General features: G+C 40.9%; 1 protein-coding gene across 7 annotated transcripts in view; it reads left to right on the forward strand.

Moving 5' to 3' along the window:
• LOC117293394 (protocadherin Fat 1-like) overlaps nucleotides 1-25,705 on the forward strand; it is a 114,623-nt gene that overhangs the window by 80,529 nt on the left and 8,389 nt on the right. For 2 of the 7 annotated variants that reach the window (XM_033775703.1, XM_033775704.1), the window contains 20 exons: nucleotides 567-744; nucleotides 1,099-1,320; nucleotides 1,672-2,301; nucleotides 2,737-3,042; nucleotides 7,967-8,181; nucleotides 8,655-8,799; nucleotides 9,234-10,318; nucleotides 10,955-11,108; nucleotides 11,523-11,753; nucleotides 12,235-12,621; nucleotides 12,907-13,121; nucleotides 13,358-13,495; nucleotides 13,874-14,017; nucleotides 14,417-15,440; nucleotides 15,950-16,108; nucleotides 16,746-16,909; nucleotides 17,652-18,793; nucleotides 19,215-19,372; nucleotides 19,889-20,077; nucleotides 23,091-23,933. In XM_033775703.1, the coding sequence (XP_033631594.1) occupies nucleotides 567-744; nucleotides 1,099-1,320; nucleotides 1,672-2,301; nucleotides 2,737-3,042; nucleotides 7,967-8,181; nucleotides 8,655-8,799; nucleotides 9,234-10,318; nucleotides 10,955-11,108; nucleotides 11,523-11,753; nucleotides 12,235-12,621; nucleotides 12,907-13,121; nucleotides 13,358-13,495; nucleotides 13,874-14,017; nucleotides 14,417-15,440; nucleotides 15,950-16,108; nucleotides 16,746-16,909; nucleotides 17,652-18,793; nucleotides 19,215-19,372; nucleotides 19,889-20,077; nucleotides 23,091-23,933 (7,729 nt within the window). Of the gene's footprint in view, nucleotides 1-566; nucleotides 745-1,098; nucleotides 1,321-1,671; nucleotides 2,302-2,736; nucleotides 3,043-7,966; nucleotides 8,182-8,654; nucleotides 8,800-9,233; nucleotides 10,319-10,954; nucleotides 11,109-11,522; nucleotides 11,754-12,234; nucleotides 12,622-12,906; nucleotides 13,122-13,357; nucleotides 13,496-13,873; nucleotides 14,018-14,416; nucleotides 15,441-15,949; nucleotides 16,109-16,745; nucleotides 16,910-17,651; nucleotides 18,794-19,214; nucleotides 19,373-19,888; nucleotides 20,078-23,090; nucleotides 23,951-25,273; nucleotides 25,301-25,705 lie in introns of all 7 variants that reach the window. The other 5 variants (XM_033775707.1, XM_033775709.1, XM_033775706.1 and 2 more) reach the window with 4 other exon arrangements.

Genomic DNA, 25,705 nt, shown 5'->3' on the forward strand with positions numbered 1-25,705 from the left:
CAAGTTGCTCATAAGGCTGCAAGGTTGCCTCCACACTGCACCCTGTCTCTGGCTACAGGCTTGACCAAAATAATGCCTTCCTCTTCTTTACTACAACCCAAACTGGTATTAGGACACCTTAAAGACACTCGGATTACTGTCTTCATTCATATCAGTATGACTTCTAACTGTTACTTCATTGACTCTAAGCTCGTGTTTTTTTATCCTGTTATTTAATGTTTTTCTTGGCTGTACAGCACTTTGAAACATTGTTAAAGTGCTTTATAAATGCATTTAGGTTAAGTTTAAGCATATTTATATATCGCTTTGTGGATTTTTGATTGGTAAGTTTCTGTTTATCCGAGTGAAAGGAGCCAATTCTAGTATTTCATTCATTTCATTTATTATTCTTGATCATGGTTTAAAAACATGAACAAAAAACAAAGACATCACTACAGGAACATGAAGCAGAAACAAGAATTAGCAAAAACATAAACACTTCAAAAAGCATAAAACAGTTACAGAAGTTAATCTTTTTAAACTGTCTCTTTATATTGCTATAAAGTTATTTGTCTGATTTTTCTCAGGTGACGGCAGTGGACAGGGACAAGGGTCTGAATGGTGAAGTGAAGTACACCCTGGTGGAGGGAGGTTCTGGCCACTTTGATGTCGACAGCAGCACGGGTACCATCGTGGTCAGACGACCACTCGGTGCCAACTCTCAAAACAAGAACTTTACTCTGAAGATCAAAGCCAGCGATAAAGGTAATTATAAACATTTTGGGGATTTGAAGAAGTTTAAAAGAACAATATATTCTGATGATCTGCTGCAGATTATGATTTTTCAACCTTTTTTAAAAAAAAATTCTTTGAAATATTTGAACCATTGTTTAATATTATGTGTATCAAGAATCTTTTTTTCAGACTAACACAAATATTTTCTAAATAATTTTGGGTCGATTGAAGAAAAAAGAAGAAGTTAACACACACACAAAAACGAAACATTGTGGATCGTTTCTGTTTTTAACTTAATTTTTTAGAATCTTTGTTCATGAGTTGTCTTAGTTTAAAAAAACTAACATTCTGAATTTCTGACAATTTTTCTTTTCCACCAATCAGGCCAACCACGCCGCAGTGCCGTCGTTGACGTCCCCATAACGGTCCAGAACAAGGCCATGCCGGTCTTCCAGGAGCAGTACTACCACTCCTCAATCCCAGAGAATATCCAACTCCACTCTGCCGTTATTCAGATCCAAGCAGTCAGTCCCCAAGGAAGGGATGTCATTTATAGTATCAGCACTGGGGATGAATATAAGCAGTTTGACATCAATCCAGACACTGGTGGGTGGAGCATTCCTACTTTTGGACTTTAAGGGTTAACAACAGTGGGACCTTACTGGGAAAGCATGTTTTTTCCCCTGTTTTTTTCCCCCGATTTTTGTTTAATTTAATTTTAGTGGGTAATAAAATGAAACTTGAATTTGCTCAAACAACCCACGGGTATTCAAAGAAGAAAAAAAACCCTCCCCAATACAAATACAAATTTAAAAAAAAATACACAATTTCTTTATTTTAAATAGTAACTTTTATCATCAATCACGCAAATTAATAATCAATTACAGATATTAAAATCTGGCCATTATTGGTTTGCTTTTTTGATTTGATTTGATTTGATTCCTAACCCTCTTTCAGGTGTGGTCAATGTGGTTGGACTCCTTGACTTTGAGAGTCAGCAGGTCTACAAACTCACCGTGCAGGCCAGCGACACACTCACCGGAGCCTTTGCCAATGTCATGCTCGACATTACCATTTTAGACATCAACGACATCGCTCCGAGCTTCCAGCAGAAGGTGTACCATACCACCCTCTCAGAGGTCGTGTCCGTTGGGTCCACCGTTGCGAGGGTCACTGCTTTTGATTTAGACTCGCCAGCCAACAGCAGGATTGAATATCGGATCGCGACGGAAGGCAAGATCGCCAGCTTCTTCCACTTGGATCCCGAGAGCGGGTTGATTCTCACCTCCCAAGTCTTGGATTACGAGAGATTCCCGCATCACGATTTCATCATCGTGGCGTCCGACTCCGGCGTGCCGATGCTGAGCAGCGAGACACGCATCAGTATCGACGTCGTCGATATGAACGACAACCCACCACAGTTTAGCCAGTCGAGATACGAGTGCGTCGTTAGTGAGCTTGCTGTAAGAGGAGGTTTTGTGATGGCGGTCTCGGCAACAGATCCTGATATATCGGATTCTGGCAAACTGATGTACTCCATTGTGTCTGGAAATGATAAAATGGCTTTTGCTATCAACCCCAAAACAGGTAAGATTCTTGCAGCTGAGAGGTGACTGCAAATATCAACTTAATTAAATTACATAGAAATCAAGTTGTAATGAAACAACTGTTTTCTTATTGTCCCAGTGGTCGATTCTACAAAGATAGGCCTCACATAGGACTCTACAAGTTATTAAAAACTTAAGACTAGTCCTAAGCTGGGACGAGTAACTCTCCGAAACTCAAGATAAGACTAGTCTTAACTCTTTGAGAAATCCACCTAAGATGTGTTATGTGCTTCGATAAAATAAATAGCGATGTAGGTGAGCCCTTATACTCGGTGAAGTTTTGCTTACTTTTTTTCAAGGGCCTAATATCATGCTTGTTCCACACACAAAAAAAAGGATTAAACTTACATAAAGGTTGCTCTGTTCATCATCAGATGAAGAAATGTTTGTTGATTTGTCCAAATGATGTCTATAGGTGTGATCAGCCTCTCCAACACCCACAACCCTGAGCTTGCCTCTCACTACACCCTCAACATCTCCGTCTCCGACCTCGTCTTCACAAGCTCCGCCCAAGTGGAGATCAGCCTCGCCCATACCAATCACCACACCCCAGAGTTCAGTCGGGAAGAGTACAACATTGAGTTCCCTGAGAACGAGACGGCGGGTGGGGTCGTCTTTCAGGTCGTGGCTGTCGATGCGGACGAGGGGGTTAACGGGGAGGTGACATACGCCATCATCGGGCAGGAGGCGCGACAGAGATTTGAAATTGATAGTGATTCAGGTTAGTGTGCTCTTAATTTTTTTAAAGTTATATCCTAAAAAAATGAGAAAAAAAATAAAAACATGTAGGCCGTGTCCAAAATGGCTGCAGCTTTGGCTAGTTAAAGGCGTCTGCCATTTGGAAGAATAGGCAGACTATGCAATCTAGCTGTAGCTGTGACCGAAGTTGCCGTTTTGGACATGGCATAAGATTGAATTGTACTAAAACTGTGGTTTTGTGACTTTATCTAAACCACAACAGTGATTCATAGACACGTGCATACTTCACAACGATAATACAAATGTTAAAAACAAGCTTTGATTTGTCACTTTTCATTAGAAATAATGTTAACAAAACCAATTGCAGAGCAGGACATTAGGACAATCTTAGTTTGTTTCTACTTTCAACATTTTTAGAGTTCTCTTTATTTTAAGTCATGACTATCATCCAGCATTGGTTTTTATTTTAGTGGTAACAATTTTCTATAACTGGCTAACCTACCCCTTGCCTTGAATACATCATGGTATAAAGAAGGCATGGAGATATGTGATTGAATAACCTGCTGAAAATTTAACCGTCTGAAACCATTTCTGCTCCAAAATTTTGTTTCAATTTCCATTTTTTTTTTTTTTTTAGAGTTTTAAAAATCAACCTCAGTAGTCAGTGGAGCCCTATCTACTTCCCCACCCCTTAGAGATGATTTTCTTCCCTGTTAACAATCCTTTTGTCAACAGTAACCAGCCTGAAATTTCATCTTTGAGAGGGCAAAGCTTATTTTTATTCAGCAAAGGGCACTCCTCATTGAAAATCTTAAAGGAACACGTTGCCTTGGATCGGCCGAGTTAGTCTTTGAAAAGCGTTTGTATACCGTTTGTTATAAAATGCATGAGGGCAGAAAGATGTTGTAAAAGTAGAATACAAGGATCCACACAAACATGCCTCAAAATTACACGGTTTTCCTTTTACCTCATAGACTAACACGATCGGCCATTTATGGGAGTCAAATTTTTGACTCCCATAAATGGCCGACCGTGTTAGTTCGCAAAGTAAAAGGAAAACCACGCAATTTAGAAAAAAATTTGTGTGGATCATTGTATTCTACTTTTAAAACATCTTTCCAACCAACTGCATTTTAAAACAAAGGTTACAAACGCTTTTTAAAGACCAACTCGTCTGATCCAAGGCAACGTGTTCCTTTAAACTCTATGGAAGGCCTGGAGTAACATGGAGACCAGGGCCTCTGTTGCCTCTTGTGTGGGTATTTGTGCCCCTTCAAAAGTTCACCGCAGATTTAAAGATTTTCCAAAGGTACATGTAGTGTGCCCTTTGCAAAATGAAAATCCTGTTGCCCTCTCAAAGTTGAAATTCCAGACCGGCTATGGGAAACATTTGAAGTGGCACCAAGTCAAAATCAGGGCAATAGAGGGCAAGACCACCAAGGTATTCCAGGCCAGTAGTGACTCCATCAGATATTTCCCTTTTTTGCCCAATAATGTCCTCCTATTCTTAATCTTTCCCAACTCTTTAACAATTTCTGTGCAATTTCTCAGGTTATATTTTTACTATGAGGAAATTTGATGCTGATAATGCAAAACCAATAGGTAACAAATATCCCTTACAAATTGATGGGATTTTTTTAAATGCACGTCACCCGACTGTTCACGTTTTTGATATAGTTTGCCCTGTGAGTTCCACACGTCTCAATCATGCACACTAATCGATAATGTATTGATAATTAATTGATAACAGTGACTAATATTAACAACACATTTTTGTGACTGGATTTAGCGAGTCTCCGCACAATGTCTCGTTCAGCACAGTGAGTTTTTTTTGTTCTTCTCTCGTCAAAAACTCAACTCTTAAAATCTCAAAGCTGTCAGAATGCAATTGCTGGTTTTGTTTGGTTTGGGGGACAGGGATAGAACAACCTAATCAGGTGAGATCTGGCAAATCGTAAATATACTCGTTGCTTAGTAAACATACACGCGCCTATCCTGGTCACCGTTTTGAGACTCCCAAAAAGGGGAAATTGTAGACGCACATTGTGCATTTCGAATTGTTCAAGGGCTTATACGACATATCAAAATAGAATTTGCTGTTGCAAAGTTCTTACCAACTACAAGAACCTATGGTATAAATTGTATGACTCAAATAACAAATAAAGAACAGAGCACGAACTGTACAACTAGATTGGCATTTTAAAGCCAAGCATTGTTTTAAAAAAATAAACAGTTTTTATAGAAGGCAAACTTTTCTGTTCGACGTGCATTTTTAATTGACCACTTTGAGAAGGATGTCGTATAAGTACCACTTATCTGTGGTTGGAACCTCTTAAAACCGTCTCAAGAAGATGTAGTTGACGCCATCAAGTGGTTTTTACAAACAGTTTGGTTTGGAGGCCTTGAATTTCGCTCTTGAAGGACACATTCATTTTCCTCTGGTCTGGGACACATCGATGGGGATAACTTGTTTTGGAACTTTGCAAAGGGCACCACAGGAAAAAGGACGGGGCACCTTGGCAATTGCTGTGGGTGCTGTGGGTTAGTTTGAGGCCTGACTTCATTCAACCTTAGGAAACTATTTTTCTCTCTGCAAGAACACATGATTTCCATGTGAAAGGTTGTTGCTGTTAAATAAAATTAGTTCTTGTGCGTTATCAGTGATGATAAAGCAGTGTTTGTGAAATTCAGTTTGAGACTAAATATTTCAACATTCTATCAATGTTATCATCGGCCGTAATCTTAAACACCTCTTAGGAACTTAAATAAAAACATCTGGTTGATCAAATAAAAAATTTTGATAAGCGATTACATGTATGTATTATTATATCAGGTTGACTTTAGGAATGGACTGAAGTCTGAAGAGGTCGGTACCCTCAGTAGGTACTTGACCCTCCGTGAAATACCAATTGGTTTTTGGTCGTTTTGAAGTGGATTAAAGGGAGGGTATACTTTTTGTAACTTCTCCAAAAAATTAATGACCATCAAATCTTCCTTGGTAACAAGCACTGTAGCTGTTGATAATGTATACAATTTTGAGAAACGATTCTCTTTTATGGAATGTGATTTTAGAGAAAGGGATTTTTTTTAAAATGGTCAATCCTAGAAATGTTTGTTCAGAATTATTCTAAGGAATGTGTTTTTTGAGAAAGGGATTAAAAAATGTGCAGTCTGAGAAATGTTCATTCTGAATTATTTCTTTGATTGTTAATTCAATTACGGATTATCCTTCCTGCGTGGAAATAATATTCCCTCCAGATTTTCAGCAATATTCTCAAAAACGAGACCACCTTTTGAAATGAAATTGTCACAGGGTAGTTGGATTGTAGATACCTACATTCATATAGGACTAAATTGAACGGTTAAAAAACCCAATGGTGTACTTTGCCTTTAAACACTGCGTTCATGCCAACCTGTAGGACCATAAAACTAAAAGCATTGTTAAAAATTGTTACTCTTAGCCAAAGTCGTCACTTGAGATTAATTGTATGATTGTATGACTGAAGTTTTGTAAAATGTGCTCACACTTTTTTGTAATAGTGTTTCACCCTGCACCACTTGTGCCCGGGTAGCGACACGATTCACCTAATGTCCTCACCAGCGGTTAAGTCTTGGAAAGTCTATGCATCACTGTAGCAAAAATGGCCGAGCATGAAATTGCCAAAAATAGAATGTGCAACCAATATTTTTTTTATTTTTTTTATTATTTTTTATTATACAGTTATTATAATACTCAAATATGCGTTTTCAACTTGAGATGGAAAACTGCAGATCATAGGCATTATAGATGACGGGATGATAAATCATTTTGTTATATCACAAATGCATCCTTGCTCGCGAATCTTTTTGTTTGTTGAAATGGAAAAAGAGGGAAGAAGTTAAATAGCATGTTAAATCCTGTCAAAGCATTTTGCCCTCTCAAACGCATCTCTCGCTTGCAAATATGCCAATGACACTAGTTGGCATGAAACAAACATTTTTCCCACATAACCATTATGCTCAGTCTAATAAAAAGACGGTAACTTTTACAGCTTACAGCATTGATGAAGAAAAACAATGCATTGTTCAGTTTCACCAACAAGCTTAAACAGAGTATTATTCTAAGCATGTAATTCTTGCTAAGCAGTATCAGTCAGACAACCAGCACATATTGCATAGTACAGCGAATGAAAGTCGGGCTGGTAACCACTTAAACCTGTTTACAGCTTTTGTTTTTTTTGCACTTTTTTTGAACTTTTTATCTATGAAAGTTTATACTTTTTTAAAAAGTGTTCTTGGTGACTGTACTTTGACGTTTGTTATAAATCAGCAAGTCGGTTTTCTCACAGAAAGTACATTTTCAAAAAGCATTACAAAAGTCTGTTGATCATTTGTGTCTTGCCCCAAGTTTATACACATCACACAGTTACAGCAACAGATTGTCAAAACAACTGGGCGTACTGCAAAATATACAAAAGTACAACTTGTAAGTCGAAAGCCGTTGTCTTTATAACAATGAACAGTATGTGATGAGAAAACGTTTCAGCACAATGCAAACAACCCAGAGTGCAATAGAAGGCTATGCATTAAAGGGTCATGATCAGAGTTGCGACTTCTTGCCCTAAAAAGCCATTTTAGTCATCAATAAAAATGCATGGGTGAACAGTGGGCTGTGCTGCATCTGGACTGAACATGGCGTCCATCAACTAAGTGACCTAAGAAAACGGGTCCGTCTACATATGTTGCAACTCTCCCAATACACAGCCCTGGGTAATAAGCCCACAATCCCTAAAGAAAAAAACAACCACAACAGCAAACAAACTTTTTCTAACCAGTTCTTTATGCCATTTTTCTTAATGATCAATGTTTTTATATTTGATTCACTCAAACCAACCTTCATTGTGCAGCCTTCATAGTGCTATACACCAGATTTTTTAAATTCATTGCACTGTTCACTATCTACACAGGTGAGATTCGAACCAAGGTATCGCTGGATCAAGAGAAGCCCAAGGAGCGTGCCATCAGCATCCCCATCATGGCCTCTGACCCCGGTGGCAAGACCAGCTTCACTAAGGTCAACGTCATCCTGAAGGACAAGAACGATAACCAGCCTAGGTTTGAACGACAACAGTACGAGGCATTCATTTCTTCTGATTTGGAGATCGGAACCGAGATCATTAGTGTAAGGAATAATATTAATAATCATAGATTAGTCCGTAACAGACTGGATCAATTTTGGATCAATCAATAACAGATTGAAACAATCTATAAATAATAGATTAGATCAATCAACAAATGACTGTTCACTGATCCTTAAGATTTTCTTGAAAGAGACAAACTTGCCATCCAACTTGCCTTTGATGAGACCTTTCGCTGACTTCCTGATACTTTAAACTCACACAAGTATTATTGTGTAAGTAGTGCACAACTCGAGCCATAAGGGTTGCATCAGTGGACTTATGCAGTCGATTAAGTTTCATGAAATCTGTGGTAGACAGAGAAGCTCCCATTTCTATTTGAAATGATGTGGACAGTCTGATAATCTCTAAAAATGTAAATTCTGCTTATTTAGGAAGCTTTATTTCCACACCAAGTGGATAATTTTAACAAATTTTCATGATTTTTCATTTTCCTACAATCTTATCTACATCTCAGGTGTCGGCCAATGATGCAGATCTTGGTAGTAACAGTCTCCTAACGTACTACTTTGACAACGGCACGGCAGACAGCATCATCGATCAGTTTGAGATCAACACTCAGACTGGACTCTTATCTAGCAGACAGTCACTGCAGGGCAAAGGTCAGTAACTCCCCTCCCGCACCCATGCCCCTCCCACCCTTCTTGATATCATTGATGAGTTGCACACTGAAGATATCAGAGAAGCTCCCAGGGTCTTATTCCATAAAGCTGTTCAGCACAGAAAACAGGCGCCCAGCCAAAATATCTTGTGATAGAACTGGTTCCTAACCTTATTTCATAATGCCGTCAAGCATAGAATAATATTGCTGAGCAGAAAACAGACTACCAGCCAAAATACCAAGTTTACATGTAGCAAACTTTTGCTAAGCAGTAAAAAAAAAAAAAGCAGCTTATCATCAAGAAATCATTAATGCACTTCCAACACACACCCAACCAACCCTGACTCAAGTATGCCCATTCCTAGCCTACCCACCCACCTACCATCTGTTGGCTCACAAATTGTTCATAACATCTTTATTATTATATCATTTCAGAGGGAACTCTATTCCAGTTCTTCATGAAAGCAACTGACAGTGGCACCCCTCCTCTTGTCGGCCGTGTTCCCGTCAGCATCTACCTCCTCACCTCCCATGACGTCCCTCCAATCTTCGAAAGCCAAGAACAGCAGAGTTTCGAGCTTCCAGAGAATCATGCCATTGGTGAGATCATCACCACCTTGAGAGCTCGCAGCAACCAGACCCTGACATACAGCTTAGTCCCAGGCACCGATCTCCTCACCAACAACCCGGTCAAGTTCAGCATCAGCCACGACGGCGGGGTGCTATCCGTCTCCAGCCAGTTGGACTACGACACCTGCAAGTGGTACAAGCTCATCGTCAAAGCGGAAACGGAAGAGATTCCAAAGCTTGCCTCCTTCATTGAGGTCACCGTCTCCGTTGTCGACATCAATGACAACCCTCCCGTCTTTGACGACACTCTCTACGAAATCCGCCTCCCAGAGAACATCCCCATTAATTCGGACATCCTGCAGGTGCACGCAACGGATATCGACTCGGCTGCATTCGGAAAAATCATCTACAACCTTGCCCCATCTGAAGAAGATGAAGAGTTTGAAGCCATGGAAATGTTCACCATCGACAGCGAGACTGGAATCATCCAGACGATTGCGGCGCTTGATCGTGAGATGTTCTCCAGTTACATCATGCTAGTAGTGGCCACAGACGATGTCGAAGGACAGGTGCAGCACACGGCTGAAGCCACCATCCACATCGTTGTGATGGACTTCAACGACTCACCGCCTCGTTTCACCCACCCGACCTACTCCGGTCAGATCCTAGAATCTGACCCCATCGGGACGGTGGTGACGTCCGTCTTCTCCACCGACGCAGACCTCGGTTCTAACGCCGACTTGGTGCACTACATCACAGACGGGGATTATTTTGGTCACTTTGCAATCGATAATAACTCCGGTAAGATCTTTGTGTCTAAGGAGCTTGATCGTGAGCTTAAAGAGCTCTACTACCTCAACGTCACCGTGACGGACGGAGCCTTCATGGATTCCACAATGGTCTCTATAACAGTTCAAGATGTGAATGACAATCCACCAATCTGTGCACAGGTAAATACAGTGATTGCTTATTCTTTTGCGATCATTCATAATTTTTTTTAGGAACAACACCTCTTTGAAGCTAGTGTACTCTTTTCTCATGGCCGAGTGATCTAGGGCGGTGAACTCAAGTTCTTTAATATACAGAATGTGGGTTCGAATCCTGGCCTGGTCAGTCGCAACACTGGTGTCCTTCTCTCCTCCCAGGAGTACAAATGGATGAAGGCCAAGTCACACAGGCCCCGACACCGAGAACGAAAACGAGAACGACAAAAATGCACGCCCTCGATTGGTTAAAATGCTCTACGCGGAATGTTCCCACGCTTATTCAACCAATCGAGGACGTGCATTTTTATCGTTCTTGTTTTTGTGTGACCGGGCCTTAACAGCGAGAGTTGGGGAGTAACCCGCAATAGACTGGCATCCTGTCTAGGGGGTGTAAAAAATATTATCAGCTTTTAAATGCAAAAAAAAACGTATACAAACACACAGGCCTGATGAGCCATATTGGCTCAGGACACACTCTTTACTTTTTTTTAAATACCAAAGTTGTTGTTTTTTATGATACTGATTGGCAGCCATTTAACAATTTCAAAACCCTTTCAAGATCTTCAAAATCTTCATCCTCATTTTTCTTACTGACCACAGACCGTCTACTCCGATGATGTAAGTGAAAGCCTCCCTGAAGGTACTGACATCTTAGAAGTCATGGCAACGGATGAAGATGCAGGAGACAATGGGGTCATTGTCTTCTCATTGAGTGGAGATGATGCAGCGCTATTTGCTATCAATGAAAATACAGGTAAGGTCATCTTGAGAAAAAGGAACTAACCCCCCCCCCCTTTCGACTATTACTCTCACCTCAAAAATGAAATAAAAAAGATTGTTGAGTAGTCTGCAAAACCGTCTGCTGAAGTAGATGCAGCGACCCTACAGCGATGCAAAAATCACCCCTACACCAGCTTCACAACCCAGGAGAAGTGGATGGTTGTTGCGTCGACGGGCAAGTACATGATGATTAGTGATGACTTTATAGAAAGGTTTGCGGTAACACCATGTAATGACTATCTCTAATGAGTTGGGGTGGTTCTGAGAAGAACCGTTGGTTTCAACTCGACGTTTCGATCAGTATGCTCTGATCGTCTTCTGGAGAAAGCTGAATGACTTTGAAATCTATTTTTCTTACCTATTTTTCCAACTTCATTCCTCCCTCTAGGACTTATCAGCTCGGCCGGGACCCTCGACTACGAGACCCAGCCCTTGCATCATTTTGAGGTCATCGCATCGGACGGCATCTTCTCCTGTGTGTCTCAGATCTTCATCGGTCTTCTGGATGAGAACGACAATGCTCCCGTATTCTCTTCTAGCGTTTACAACGAGAGTGTCAGCGAGAACACAACACTGAACACTCTGCTGACCAGAATCCAAGCTGTGGATCCAGATACTGGTACGCTCAGCAAATTTAATTTCCTTAACCATTTCAAAACTATAATTATTTTTTATTTTACCTTGACACCAATTTGCTGTATACGTACAAAAAAAATACAAGCAAATCACTCAGGTGGGATTTGAACCCATGACCATGCATTGCTAGAGCGGATGTCTTACCATTAGACCACCGAGCTAGCCCGGTGGCTGGAGGCAGTTTGAATCCTATGTACTAGCAGCGGGCACCGTAAAGATCTATTAAATACATTTCAAAAATGCTTGTTACTGCTAATAAGAACAACTTGAGGACCTGTTAAGGCAGGGTGTACTTTTAGTAACTTAATGACCATAACAATTTACTTGGTAAATAGCATTGGTGAGCTGTTTATTTTATAACAAAATTGTTAGAATCGTCCCCCTTTAGAGTAATATGGTTTTAGAGAAAGAGGTAATTGCATTTTGGTGATCATGCTGAATATTGGAATTCTGTTTCTTTGAAGGCATCAATCGTCAGTTCACCTACTCCATTGATACCTCTGAGATAAAAAGCTTCACCATCGACCGTTCCTCCGGTATCATCACCCTCCGCCAAATCCTGGATCGAGAGAACCGTAGCAGCTACAACCTGACTCTCCAAGCCATGGATACCAACAATCCTTCCCTGGTGTCCAACGCTGTCTTGGTCGTCAACGTCCTGGATGAGAATGACAATGAGCCTCAGTTTGAGCATGATCTCTACAACGTTACGCTGTCAGAGGACGTACCCGTCGGTACGACCGTGGTGGCTGTGGAAGCGTTGACTAAAGACGTCGGTGTCAATGCACTGATTACGTATCAGATCATTAGTGGCAATGAGCATGGCAAATTCAGTGTGGATCAGTTTACAGGTAAACCATTAACACTATATTTCTAAATTGTTCTTTGCCCAACACCAGCGTACACTAAATCAATTTCAAAGTCCTACAGAAGCACCAACAAAATTAAACAGGCACCTGTGATGGGAACTGCTGACTCCCTTTACTCTAGAGTGGTCAAGATCACAACTACACAAACGAGCTAATATACAAACAATAATCAATGAGAAATGTCCGACATGAATATATCATCAAGAGTATTCTCCATCTGTCTTGACTTTACCCTCTCAATTATTTCCCCTTGATTTCTTGTTACAGGTAAAGTCATGTTGGTGACTGAGCTTGACTATGAGATGTCTAGTAGTTACTACTTGACCGTCAAGGCTTCAGACAGCGGCCTTAGACCACTATCGGACACAACCATGGTCAGTGTGTACATCAACGACGCCAACGATAACGTGCCTCAGTTCAGTCAGATCATCTACTATAGTGAGATCAATGAGGCTGCTCAGGTAGAAGACAGCATCGTGCAAGTAAGTTTTTCCCGACAGTTATATTAGAATAAAGGGTTTAGTTTATTTGAAAAAAAAAACCCAAGAAATTAAAAAAAAGTTTGCATCCAGAAGACGATCAGAGCATACTGATCGAAACGACGAGTTGAAACCAATGGATGTTATCAGAACCACTTCAACTCATTTAGAGATTATCATGACATGGTGTTACCGCAAAGCTTACTATATTTCACTTGCTTCGTTTTTCTTTATCGCAGGTTCTTGCGACAGACTTTGATAGTGGAGCCTACGGTGAGGTGACCTACTCCATCCTCCGTGGAGACCTCTTTGATCAGTTCATCATCAATGAGAAGAACGGACTCGTCAGCGTGGCTGCAGAACTGGACAGGGAGCAGGTTAGTTTGCAATCACTCACTTTAATACTAAAAAGCTAGATTTTGTATAGACCCCTAACTTGCACAACGTGCAGCACATTGTTTAACTCCTGTGAAACGATCACTGCGAAAACGGCCATGTGATGTCAACATTCTTATTGCATTCGCATTCGCAGTATGATCAGGGCTTTACTCTGCTGATCAGAAACACCAGAGCTTGAGCAGTCATTTCTTAAAGGAGTAAAGAAGCAATAGAGAAGCAGTAACAACCTCTTATATAGAGCTCATATCCATCACTCAGTGACGCTCAAAGTGCTTCAACATTCAATATATTTTCCCTGCATTTCTTTAGAGAGGAAATATTGTTAATTATTCGTACACCTTTCCTTTCGTCTTTAGATCTCTTCCTACTCATTGATTGTCCGTGCCAGCGATGGAGGGGAGCCGTCACAGTTTAATGATGTCTCCGTTCAAGTCTCAGTTGCCGATATCAATGACAATGCTCCAAGGTTTCAACGCTCCAACTACTCTTTCGTCAAAAGGGTGAGTTTAAAAGACAACAATTTGCTAAAAGAAAATTGTATGAAAGTTTTTTATTAAATAATTATATTTTGTTTAACACTTGATGAAAACAAACTTGTTCTCTTGTTGGAACACATGCGAGACTTGAACAGTCTATTGTAAGAGAGCCTTTACAGTGGATGTCTTTGGAGAATGTTAATTCATGAAAAGGAATTTACAAAGTGCATCCTGATAGATGTATTTTTAAAGTGCATTCTACCAATTTTCAGCACATTTGTCTTTAATTTTTACTTTATGGCGATAGTTGGGTTATGTTTAGTTTTGCCAAATGTTGAGAGAGGCAACTTTAGGAGAGAATCAAATGGTCTGATTTGCTGATGTGAAGATATTAACTGAACTTTTTTTGTGACTTGTTTCTAGGAGGATACCGCCGAAAACTCTCATCTGATTCAACTGAACGTGACGGACCCTGACACCCTCGTCAATGGCCCACCGTTTACCTTCTCTATTGCTCAAGGCAACGAGGAGAATGACTTCAGTATCGATGCTGACGGGTTCATCACAAACCTCCTCCCCTTCAATCTAGAAATGAAAGACAAGTACCAACTGACTGTTCAAGTGACGGATAACGGCAAACCTCCGCTGTCGGCGCTGACGTACGTGACAATTCAGATTGTTGAGCCGACTAACGTTCCCATCGTGCAGTCTCCGTTACGGATCACCATCAACTCTCACGAGGATGACTTCCCAGGCGGGGTTATCGGATGGGTTCATGCGGAAGACGCAGACCCGTCAGACGTCTTGGTCTACGAGTTAATCAACAACATGGGGAACGTCTTCAGAGTGGATCAAGACAACGGGAGGATCCTAGCTCAGCCTGATCTAGACGTAGGCTTCTACCAGCTGAACATCAGCGTCAGCGATGGGCAGTTTACTACCTACTGCGACGTCCAAGTAACTGTCAACCCCGTGTCGACGGAGATGCTCGATAACAGCGTTACCATCCGCTTCAGGGAACTCGCTCCGGAGAAATTCTTATCGTTCTTCTTCAATACCTTCAAGCAGACCATTAGTAACATCCTGCGTTCTGGTGGATCAGCTGACGTAACCATCATCAGCATCCAGCAGTCAGAAGCAGTACCCACCGACACTGAAGTGTTGTTTGCCGTTCAGAAGTCTGACCGACGAGGAATCGCGTACTACAAACCAAAGTCCCTTGAGCGTCAGATCAACACCAGTGCGTCCAGTCTGGAAGATCGGATGCTTGTCACTGTCCAAGCCATCGTTGCGGATATATGCCCGGAGAATGCTTGTGATAAACAAAGGCGTTGTGTGACGCAGGTTACCTTTGATCAGTCTAGTGTTACTACCCTCGACGCGGAGACTGTTGGCTTTGTGTCTGCCCGGCATAGCAGGGCGCCAGTCTGTGTCTGCAAAGAAAAGGGTAAGAATCTTAAAGATTGTCTTACATATCAGAAGAATATTTAGTTTATTCAGTAGCTGTCAAAGACGTTCAGGGATTAGGCTGGCGCAGTAGTTTCTTTCCCTACCTTTCACCTCTAAGGACCCCGGTTCGAATTACACCTCAGACCGGAGCCTTGCATATGGATTGGGTGTTCAGTCCCTACATGATTGCAGGTTTCAATATTATTAGTAGTATCAAGGGAGGCTTTTTGGGACACCATACATGTACGTACATAAATCGCATTATGAGTAGTGGTTCTTAGCACAACTGTTGGTTTGACAACTCAAAGTTTGATCAGTATGCTCAAAGTTTTGATCAGTATGATCATTCTCTGGTCGTCTTCATGAGAATGCTGGACTCTGTTGCTGCAGGCAAGAACTGGAACAGAATAAAAACTGGGCTTAGCTTAATGCTAGTATGCTTGAACTAGTACAGTAACTATTTTGTCAAATTTGTAACATTTTGTAAAAAATTTGTTCCGTTTGCAGAGGAGGGATGCGTCGATGGCCCCACCCCACTACCAGGCCAACCTGATACAGGTACAGACCACTGTGCCAGTAGTCCTTGCCAGTCCTTTATGAACTGCGTTCAGGATCGAGATGGCTACAGTTGTGTGTGTGCTGATAATAGTCTTACATGCGGAGGAGGTAAGTTTGAATGATCCCATCTTAGAGTGGTCTTTAAATGAGTTGTCAATATCACCATGGTGATTTGTATTGCAGCATTCTCCCTGTGCACAAGCTAGCATATGGGGGCTGATATGAACAACAAATTGCGTGTCGATACGCAGACATTGTGGCCGCTATGCAAACAAATAAATAAGTCATATTTTTTCTCTAGAATTCACATTAAGGCATTTAAAACAAAGATAAACACCAAGTATAAAATATTCCTTTCAGCATCCTTTGGCCAAATCTCATAATTTTGGGTCCATATGCCCCACAGTTTAAACAAATTTGAGAGGAGAACCCTGTACTGTGACGTCATAGGTTGCTTAGGAAGTTTGATACACAGTTAAGAATGATCTAAACTCATTGTTCATTCATTCATTCATTCATTCATTCATTTAATGGTTTATTGAAAATCTATTCAATTCGTTGCCAGCAGCAGAATTACATGAACAGTAATACATAGTTAAAAATTTGGAAATTGTGAAATCAACAATTGGGTTTGATTTCACAGAGCATTTAGATTCATCTTCAGATGAGTTGTCAACATCACCAGTGATTTGAATGCATTTCACATCAAGATGAGATACAACTTCTGATTGGTTATTTTCTATAGGTGATGCAAGTCTCCGCCCAATGAGCTTCAATGGTAATAGCTTTGTGCAGTATGACCTACTTGATATCTCCAGCCTGTCTGTACGCGTCGCTGTAGCCGTCCACACAACGGAAGCCAATGGTGTGATTATGTACGGTGAAGGAGACGACTATAGTGCATTAGAGGTATGTGTGTGTTCAGGAGTCACCCCTTTACTTTTCCAGTGACTAGACAGTGGAACGAGGGCCCCAATTTCATAGAGCTCCTTAAGCACAACAACATGAGCTAAGCATATTAACAAATATGCTTACCAGATTAGGGATACCAACCCAAATATAATTTTACATGTACTTAATGTACCATGGAATCCTGCTCATTTCTTCTGCTCAGCAGGAAAATGTTAAGCAAAATTTTCTGCTGAAATAGCCGTATGAAAATGGGCTCATTTGGCTTGCTGTTCCAGTCTGTTGGCTTTTTAACATTAAATAGTGATGCTTTTGTTCACCGAAATAGCTGGCCTGACCATTTGATGAGAATTTTGCCCGGTCTCTAGATGTTTTAACAAGCAGTCGTCTAGCGGCCACTATTTTTACGCTGGTACACAAACATGGAAGATGATGAGCTCCCATTTTCAATCGCTTCATCAGCACTGATCGTTGAATATCCCAAGTCAGTGGTTGCACTAGAAGGCATGGTACACCTCACATTTACAAGGATGTTTTTCAGGATCTGGAAACAGGGCCCTCTGTAACGGTCAAAATTGTTTACTTGTAATACCTTAAAAGTGTTCAAATTGCAAATGGTGTGTTCAATTCTCTCTAATCTCCATCCAGGTTGATTCTTCCATAGTTTTGAAATAGCTCATAATTAAAAAAAAAATGATGCGGGGAAAACTGTTTTAAATCAAATTTATTTTTGTGTGTGCAGGTTTCAGATGGATATGTTCAGTACACATTTGACTGCGGAAGTGGCCCGGCCAACATTCGCCTGACTACAAAGCGTGTCGATGACGGTGACTGGCACGAGGTGTCCGTCAGCCATCAGGGAAATGTTGCCACTGTGACCCTCGACCGTTCCTCCTCGGCCACCGGGAGTGCAGCTGGAGACAAACGTGCCCTCAATCTCAACAAGATGGTATTTGGTGCGAGGGTGACGGACGGAATGCGTGTCCGACGTGAAACGGTTTCTGATGGCTTTGTTGGATGCATGGGTGATATGAACGTTGATGGCGTCAGGTTGGAGCGATCTGGAGATGGTATCTCTCCGAGTAGCATCGGAGAGTGTCCGTCTAAGGTACTCAAAGCTTGCTCAAGCAATCCATGCCAGCATGAAGGTACTTGCTTGGATTATGGCTACAGCTACGTCTGCGATTGCCGGCCCGGATGGAACGGCAACCGATGTGAGTACCCCTTCACCCCGTGTTATCCAGACCCTTGCGCCAACGGTGGTACCTGCTACAGCACCGGCAACGACTTTCAATGTGACTGCCAGGAGCCAAACACGGGGAAGACCTGTAACGAGGTTCTGTGCCCAGATGAGGTCTGCCGGAATGGAGGCGTCTGCTCAGCGAGCACCAAGACCTGTAACTGCTCAGGGACGGGTTATGGCAGCACATACTGCGGATTGGAGCTAACACTCTGCAGTCAAAACCCATGTAGGTACGGGGAGCACTGCGAGCAGCTTGCAGAGTCCTACAAATGCTGTAGTCTCTCCTCCATGGATGAGGTATGCCGCAGCTTGGACCTAGAGAGCATCCCGAACATGACAGCCGGTCCATTCTCAATCGGCATGATGGAGATCATCGGTATCGTCGTGGCAGTAGTGATCGCAATCTTCCTCGTACTGATCTTCGCGCTCTTCATGCGACGCCGTCGTAAGAGATATCAATCACGTAATCTTAATCTGGATAGTTCTCGCTACCCGATGGAGAAACGTGACAGTAAAGGTTCAGATTATGACTATCATCATCCACCGAGTCCACCAAGCCCACGGCCGCCACCACTGCCTGACAGACCTGCTTCATACACTCCTAGCAATCACAATTCACTCAACAATCTGGACTCAGACAGGTACCTTTTATCTTATCAAAAATACGTGTATCTATAAAGACTGTAGGGTCCATTAGGCAACCTTTGTGTTGAATACATCAGATCCCCTACTTAGTGCCATAAGCTCTGTAATGGCAATTTCATATCAGTGATTATCAAAAGTGCGTCCTATGCAGCTCTTCGAAATTGGGACCGGGCCCCCAAAGATTTGCCTGAAAGCGGAAAATATTACTCAACTATTTTCTGCTAAGCAGAAACGAGCAAGATACCATTTACAGGAGATAAATGAGCAGGCTGTACATGAGATGTAGTATTTTGGCTGATAATTTTATTCAGCTTGATGAAAGTGGGCTATGGAAATGAAGACAATGTAAAATGAGAAGAGGGGTTTGAAATAATCTGAAATATTATTTCAACAATTTTTGTCTGCAATTTTCCACAGATATGGGTATGATGACGCTCAGCCTTACCACGGTCAGCCCATCAGCCAGCAGCCATCATTACCCCCTCTGCCTTCCAACTCGGCATCGGACAGCGACTCCATTGCTAAGCCAGCCTGGGAGTTTGATGCTCCTAGTGCCCATGAGAGCTACGTTGATGGTAAGTTTGCCATTTCATGGAGAGTGAACTTGCTAAAACAACTACCCTTTCCCAAAGCACAACCAAGTACAAGTTGGTAAATCACAGCATAGAGTAAGAAAACCTGTGCAAGAAAACGCAAACTCAAAGCAAAATACAAAGCAAGCAAAGAAACGCAAAAAGATCTACAAAAGCTAGCTATAAGCATGTAAAGTTGAACAAAGATTAAAGATTCAAAGATTGAAGATGCAGAAAAGTCAAGTTCTTGAAAACACAGCATTCTTTTGCACCCTTCCCTCGGCAGAATTACAATATTATTACAATTAACCTTCTAGGCAAAGCATGATATCCGAAAGAATTTCTTTTTTTACAACAAAATTATTTCAGAAGAACAATTTTAATACCAACCACAAAAAAAACTTATGGTTCATACAAAAAAATGTATACTTTTTAATGAAAAATTAAAAGAAGTTACGATCAAAGCATTCACATAAATTTAAAAAGTAACTTTACCTTGCCCCCTTGATGCACCCTTAGGTCGTGACAGTGCCAAGAATGTCCCTATCAACGCCCACCACCCCCTGCAGCATTCCCATCCCTGCATCCTACCTCCTGCACGCCATGGCCACATGCCCCTGGAACCCCCAGCTTATGATCAGTACAACATGGCTGAGGTTACCTCTATGAGCTCCATCAATACGGAGAATGAAGACGATGCTTTGCCCGGTAAGATTATTTCTCGTGTTATTGGAATTCCTCGCTTTAAAATTGTACAAATTTTCATGGAAACTAATTTTTGTTTTACCTTGCAGGCTTATTCTTGCGGGATATAAGTGGGGTTGATTGGTCAACTAATTGCACTTTTGTAATACAAATATCGTAAAGTGAAAATAACTGTTGCAAACTGCTTACCAATGAAAAGGAACTATGGTATAAATGCACAAAAAGGTTTATGGCACGACGTTTCGACCCTAGTCGGACGTTTGATTAATTGATTTACTTTGATGGAATTTGATTGATCAAGATGTGCTAAATGGCCGTCCATGTCAACTGCCTTATTAAGAAGGACTAACCATTGCCCTCTGCTCCTTATAACACTTCTTATTATTTCTTCATCCACTATTACAAACTTTCTTTCGTCTTACAATTAATAACGGACCCACTTTAAGAAATTAAAGAAATAATCCATTTATGTCACTTCTGTATATACTGATTAATTACCTTCCACGAACTAATAAGTAATAATAACTTTCAAAGTCTCTTTAATCTCCTATGTGGATATAGAGAATAAGTTCGTGAGGAATTCTAATGTTTTTAAAATCCCATCACTTTAGTGAAACTGTTCATATTTTGCATGTCAACATCCATCTTAACAGATTTATCTTATCCATACTTAATCATTAGTTACTTTACGCTGGTAAAATAGTCAACTATAAACGGATACCATCACCTTTAAGTTTCATTGAGTGGTTCGCGCTTACTGAATTCTAACGAAGCAAGTATTCCTGAAACATGTTGTAGGGCTGATGTTTACATACATGTAGATAGTGGTTCAAAGGCACTGTACACGTTTGGTAATTGTCAAAGACCAGTGTTCTCACTTGGTGTGTCCCATCATTACCATAAAATAACTAGCCTGTGAAAATTTGGGCTCAATTGGTCACCAGAGTTGCGAGAAAATTATGAAAGAAAAAACAGCCTTGTTGGACTCATTTGTGTGCTTTCAGATAAGAATAAAAGACTTCTAGCTAGAAGTCTTTTATTATTTTAACGAGAAATTACCTCTTTCTAAAAAAGTAAGTTACTTCAGAGGGAGTCGTTTCTCACAATGTTTTATACTATCAACAGCTCTCCATTGCTTGTTACCAAGTAAGGTTTTAAGTTAATATTTGTCTTGAGTAATTATCAAACGTGTACCTTCCCTTTAAGTTGTTAGAGGTATACTTCTAATATTCCCCTGAAGTCTGGGGAGGATTTTCAAAGGGAATGATTCATGTGATGTGATTGCTCTGTATTTCTAGAGTAATTCTAGTGAAATGTTCATGAACAAACCATGTTAGAGGGAAGTATACGTTTGGTATCCGCTCTTAAACTAGTGGCAATACAAACTTATTTGGGTTAAAATTACAGCAGCTTTCGTTAGAACAAAGCATTTTGAGGATCATTACACTTCAAGGTAATGTGGTTATGGGAAAAGGATGTCAGTTTTTATCCCAAAATTTGAATCTGAGAAACGTAACTGTCAGATTGTGTATTCCTATTACGGGTCATGCTTCCTGCGTGGCCTAAACCGCTCCAGATTTTCAGCAATATCTCAAAAACACAACCACCTTTTGACGTATTTGTTTGTACAGGTTAGTCTTGTTGTATAGATCTATATAGGATTAAAATAATCAGCTTGTTCCCAAAACCAAAGGTATCCGTTCCCCAGGGCAGTGGACACTATTGGTAATTACTCAAAATAATTATTATCATAAAACCTTTCTTGATTACGAGTAATGGAGAGAGGTTGATAGTATAAAACATTGTGAGAAACAAACAGCTCCCTCTGAAGTGACGTAGTTTTCGAGAAAGAAGTAATTTTCCATGAATTTGTATTCGAGACCTCAGATTTAGAATTTGAGGTTTTGAAATCAAGCATCTGAAAGCACACAACCTCATGTGACAATGGTGCGACAAGGTGTTTTTTTCTTTCTTTTTATCTCGCAACTTTGACAACCAATTGAGCTCAAATTTTCACAGGTTTGTTATTTCATGAATATATGTTGAGATACACAAAGTGAGAAGACTGATCTTTGACAGTTACCAACAGTGTCCAGCGTCTTTAACATCCATCCACATCATTTTCTCTGATCCTAACTGCTCTTCATTTATTCAAGCTTACTCAGAGACTCAATAAACACCTCAGGGCTGCGGTAAGCTGTACATCTGCATCAGAGTCTGAAATCAAAATTATTGGCTGCAAGGTTGGGTCATAGATTGGTATAATACTCCACAAAGTTAATGGTCATAAAAACTATGCTTGGTAAGGAGCACTGCAGCTGTTGGTAATTTCAACTATTTTGAGAAAGGATTTCCTTTGAAGTAAAACGGTTTGGATAGTTTTCACCCCAAAACATACAAATCTGAGAAATAATTCATGCATGAATTGATTCTCAGATTTGTTGTGGTTGACTGAAAATTCAAATTCTTTGGTTTCGTTTCGTGAACGCTACTGCCAGAGATGCAACCCGCCGTAGCCTCATTAAACTTAAAATTAATACTGTGATAGTTTTTTTTTTTCAACAAGTAGACACTTTATTCAGCTGAAACTTTCACATGAGGCTTTTTATATTTACCTCCTTGAAAACTAGCCTATAAATCAGCATTATGCTAAAGAAAACCAATCTACGACCTTAACCTTTGGTGAATTGAAAGCATCTTGCCTAGGTTGCATTAGTACCAGACATTGCATTATGCTGGACTGTGGTTCCCTTCCTCTTGCTCCTGAGGGTTACCAGATTGTTTCTAGGTTTAAAGGGCAGAACGGGCTAGCATAAAAAATTGCATCATGAGCACCTAATTTGCATATGATACCATCCAATAAAAATGTATGAAACATTGCATTTATTCAGCACCTTGTACTTACCCATTTTGCTTGCTAATAACCTCTAACCTTTACCCCCTTTTCTAATAACTGACATTATCTACCGTTATTTCTGCCTATTCTGCTTTAATGCTTACACTTCGGATGTCACAGCCAATAAGGTTGTGCCAATTACAGCTGATGAGGTCAATAAATCGGCCTTAGTGGGAAAGCCTCCGTCTCCATCGACCCCGTCGTCAAACCAAAGCGACTCCGACACGAGTCAAGACACTGTGATATCATTTGAAAAGGGGCAGTCGCCCATTAAGCCCTCAGAGAAACCTCGATCCCCGTCAAAAATATCCCCAGTGGCTCCCGTAAAATCCATCTCGGATGGTTCCCCGACCGAGCCGAGAAAGGAGAACTGTCAAGCACTCAAGAACGCCGCCCCAATCATACAGAAGTCCCCCAGCCCAAAGTCGCCCAAGAAGTACGCCCCAAAGTCTCCAATCCTGAAGAAGCGCCCGTCTAGTACCAGCCCTGTTCTTGAAACGGATATTGATGCCCCGATAGCCACCCCAAAAAGCGTCCGCTTCAACATGGAGCCCGAAATCAGTAGCTTTGAAGTGGATAGCTCACAATCAGACACCCAGACGGATTCCGACACCGAACGATCCTATGCCGACATGATCGGACTGAAAATAGAGCGTCGCAGCGACGGTGGATCTGTGGTTTCAGATCCATCGAACCGCAACTCTGACTGCGAGATCGGCTTCAACAACGTCCCTCCCTTAGACTTCTTAGAGACTCAGAAAGCCCTCGGGGTGGAAGGCCCCGTCCAGATTCTCGCCGACGTTAGTTGTCAAACGGTGGACGATACCAACGAGTCATCAACGTCACCCTCCTTCTTGGAAATGGAAACCCCTCTGGAGACCATGACGGAGTTCCACGACACTCATCAGACAGTTTACATCACTCAGAACCCAGAGGAAGATGATGAAGAGGGAAAGAAGAAGGGTTAGGATTGATGTCTTGTAAGATGTAGTCATCGGTCGTTTTCAAATCCTCCTTGTAGTCGTTCGATCATCCTCTTCCTTCCCTTTGTAACTCCATCTTGATATTTTCCATATTTCAGTTTTCCTCCCGTTGTTGAAACTGTAAACCGAGTGGTATAATTTTTCCCCCCCGACTGCTTTGCCAGTTCTACCATCGTAATCCCTTTTGAATTATTTTGACCTACCCTGTAAATCTTCTAGCATGCTCTAACAATCCTTGGTCATTTAGCACATGATAAATTAACAGGTACACACTTATTTTGTTGACATTACAAGTGTTTTTACTTATACCATCATTTTTCTTTCAGAATTATTTCTTTAAAATTATTTTACAAAAATGTTATTATGTATTAGGCATAATATATTCAACTTTGTACATTTAGTTTTAAATATTATTTTTACTTTCCAACATTTTTCATTTGTTGTATTTTAATTGTTACTTATTTTAGAGATCATGCAGTTTTGATGGTGTTGTATTGTATGCATGATTTGCATTAGTAATGTATCTTGTATGTGGACGATTGTGATTTTTACGATACTTTCTCGCATCCACTTTGCGATGTTTGTGAGAACGATACTTTCTCGCACCCAATTTGCGATGTTTGTAACAATGATACTTTCTCGCACCCAATTTACGATGTTTGTGACAACGCTACATTGGTAGAGTCATAACTCCCTTCTTTAAAAAGCATGGCTTGCCTATCTCATTTTTTTCTTGTATCCCCAAAAAAGATATTCCAGTCCAAGTCTAAAATGAAACTAGTAATTATCAGTTTCCTGACGATGACTAGAGCAAAAATCAGAAAAATCTAAGACAGTTCTCTAAATAACAAACTCAACCTGGCAAGTAGATACACACATGGTGTTACCGCAAACCAAATAATATATAGTAACTATAAATAAGAATTAATGAAAACAGTCGCTGCATATTTTGTTAAGCTTTGTGCTTCCCAGTGGACAAATCTCAAAAGCTGTTCACTGACTCCTCTCGCCCAATTGCCAAACAGGCCCCTAAGGACAGACTACCAGTTTGGATCAAAACTACCACACAGCTAAATCACAAATCACATTAGTCGTAGTTCAAGCTGCTTTCTGTCGGCACCCCCTCTCCAAAAAAAAACAAAACACAGAATATTCTTCTTTTGACCTTTCACCCTTGTTAGTGCAGCACGTTTACAATTTACTGCACATCCCTTTTTAGAATCTAACACGCCAATGTTTTCTTGCTCTTTTCCTTTGGTCCTTTTTGGTCACGTGCGGTGACTCTCCCCACGCTCTGCAACCTGCTTTTATTCCTTCTAGATTCAGGAGATATGTTAAGGCATAAAGGTACCCTCATTAAAGTCCGTTTCTTGATCACTAACAAAACACTGGAGATAACGAAGTATACTAAAACAACATAAAAGCATGGAGGTGTTTCTCAGTACTCACTTAATTTAACATGAAATGGAATGGTGTGGTCGGAGTAGACGGTGGCGATACTTGCCCTGTGGTTTCTTATACCTCATGTACCGACTGAACACCCGGGTCAAGGGTCAACATTCAGGGCTAATATTTAGACAGTTCTTGATGTTCTTGACACGCATGGTTGTATGAACTTACTTTTCAGTAAGAAAACTAGTTTATAATGCCATCTGTGAACTATTTCAGTGGAATAGCGCAGCAAATTACTACAAAAAAATATCAGTTAATACTCAAAATATTATCTGGAGTTCAAGCATTGGTGGCTATTAA

The sequence above is a fragment of the Asterias rubens genome, chromosome 8, assembly GCF_902459465.1.
Source record: "Asterias rubens chromosome 8, eAstRub1.3, whole genome shotgun sequence".
In the NCBI taxonomy this organism is placed as follows: Eukaryota; Metazoa; Echinodermata; class Asteroidea; order Forcipulatida; family Asteriidae; genus Asterias; species Asterias rubens.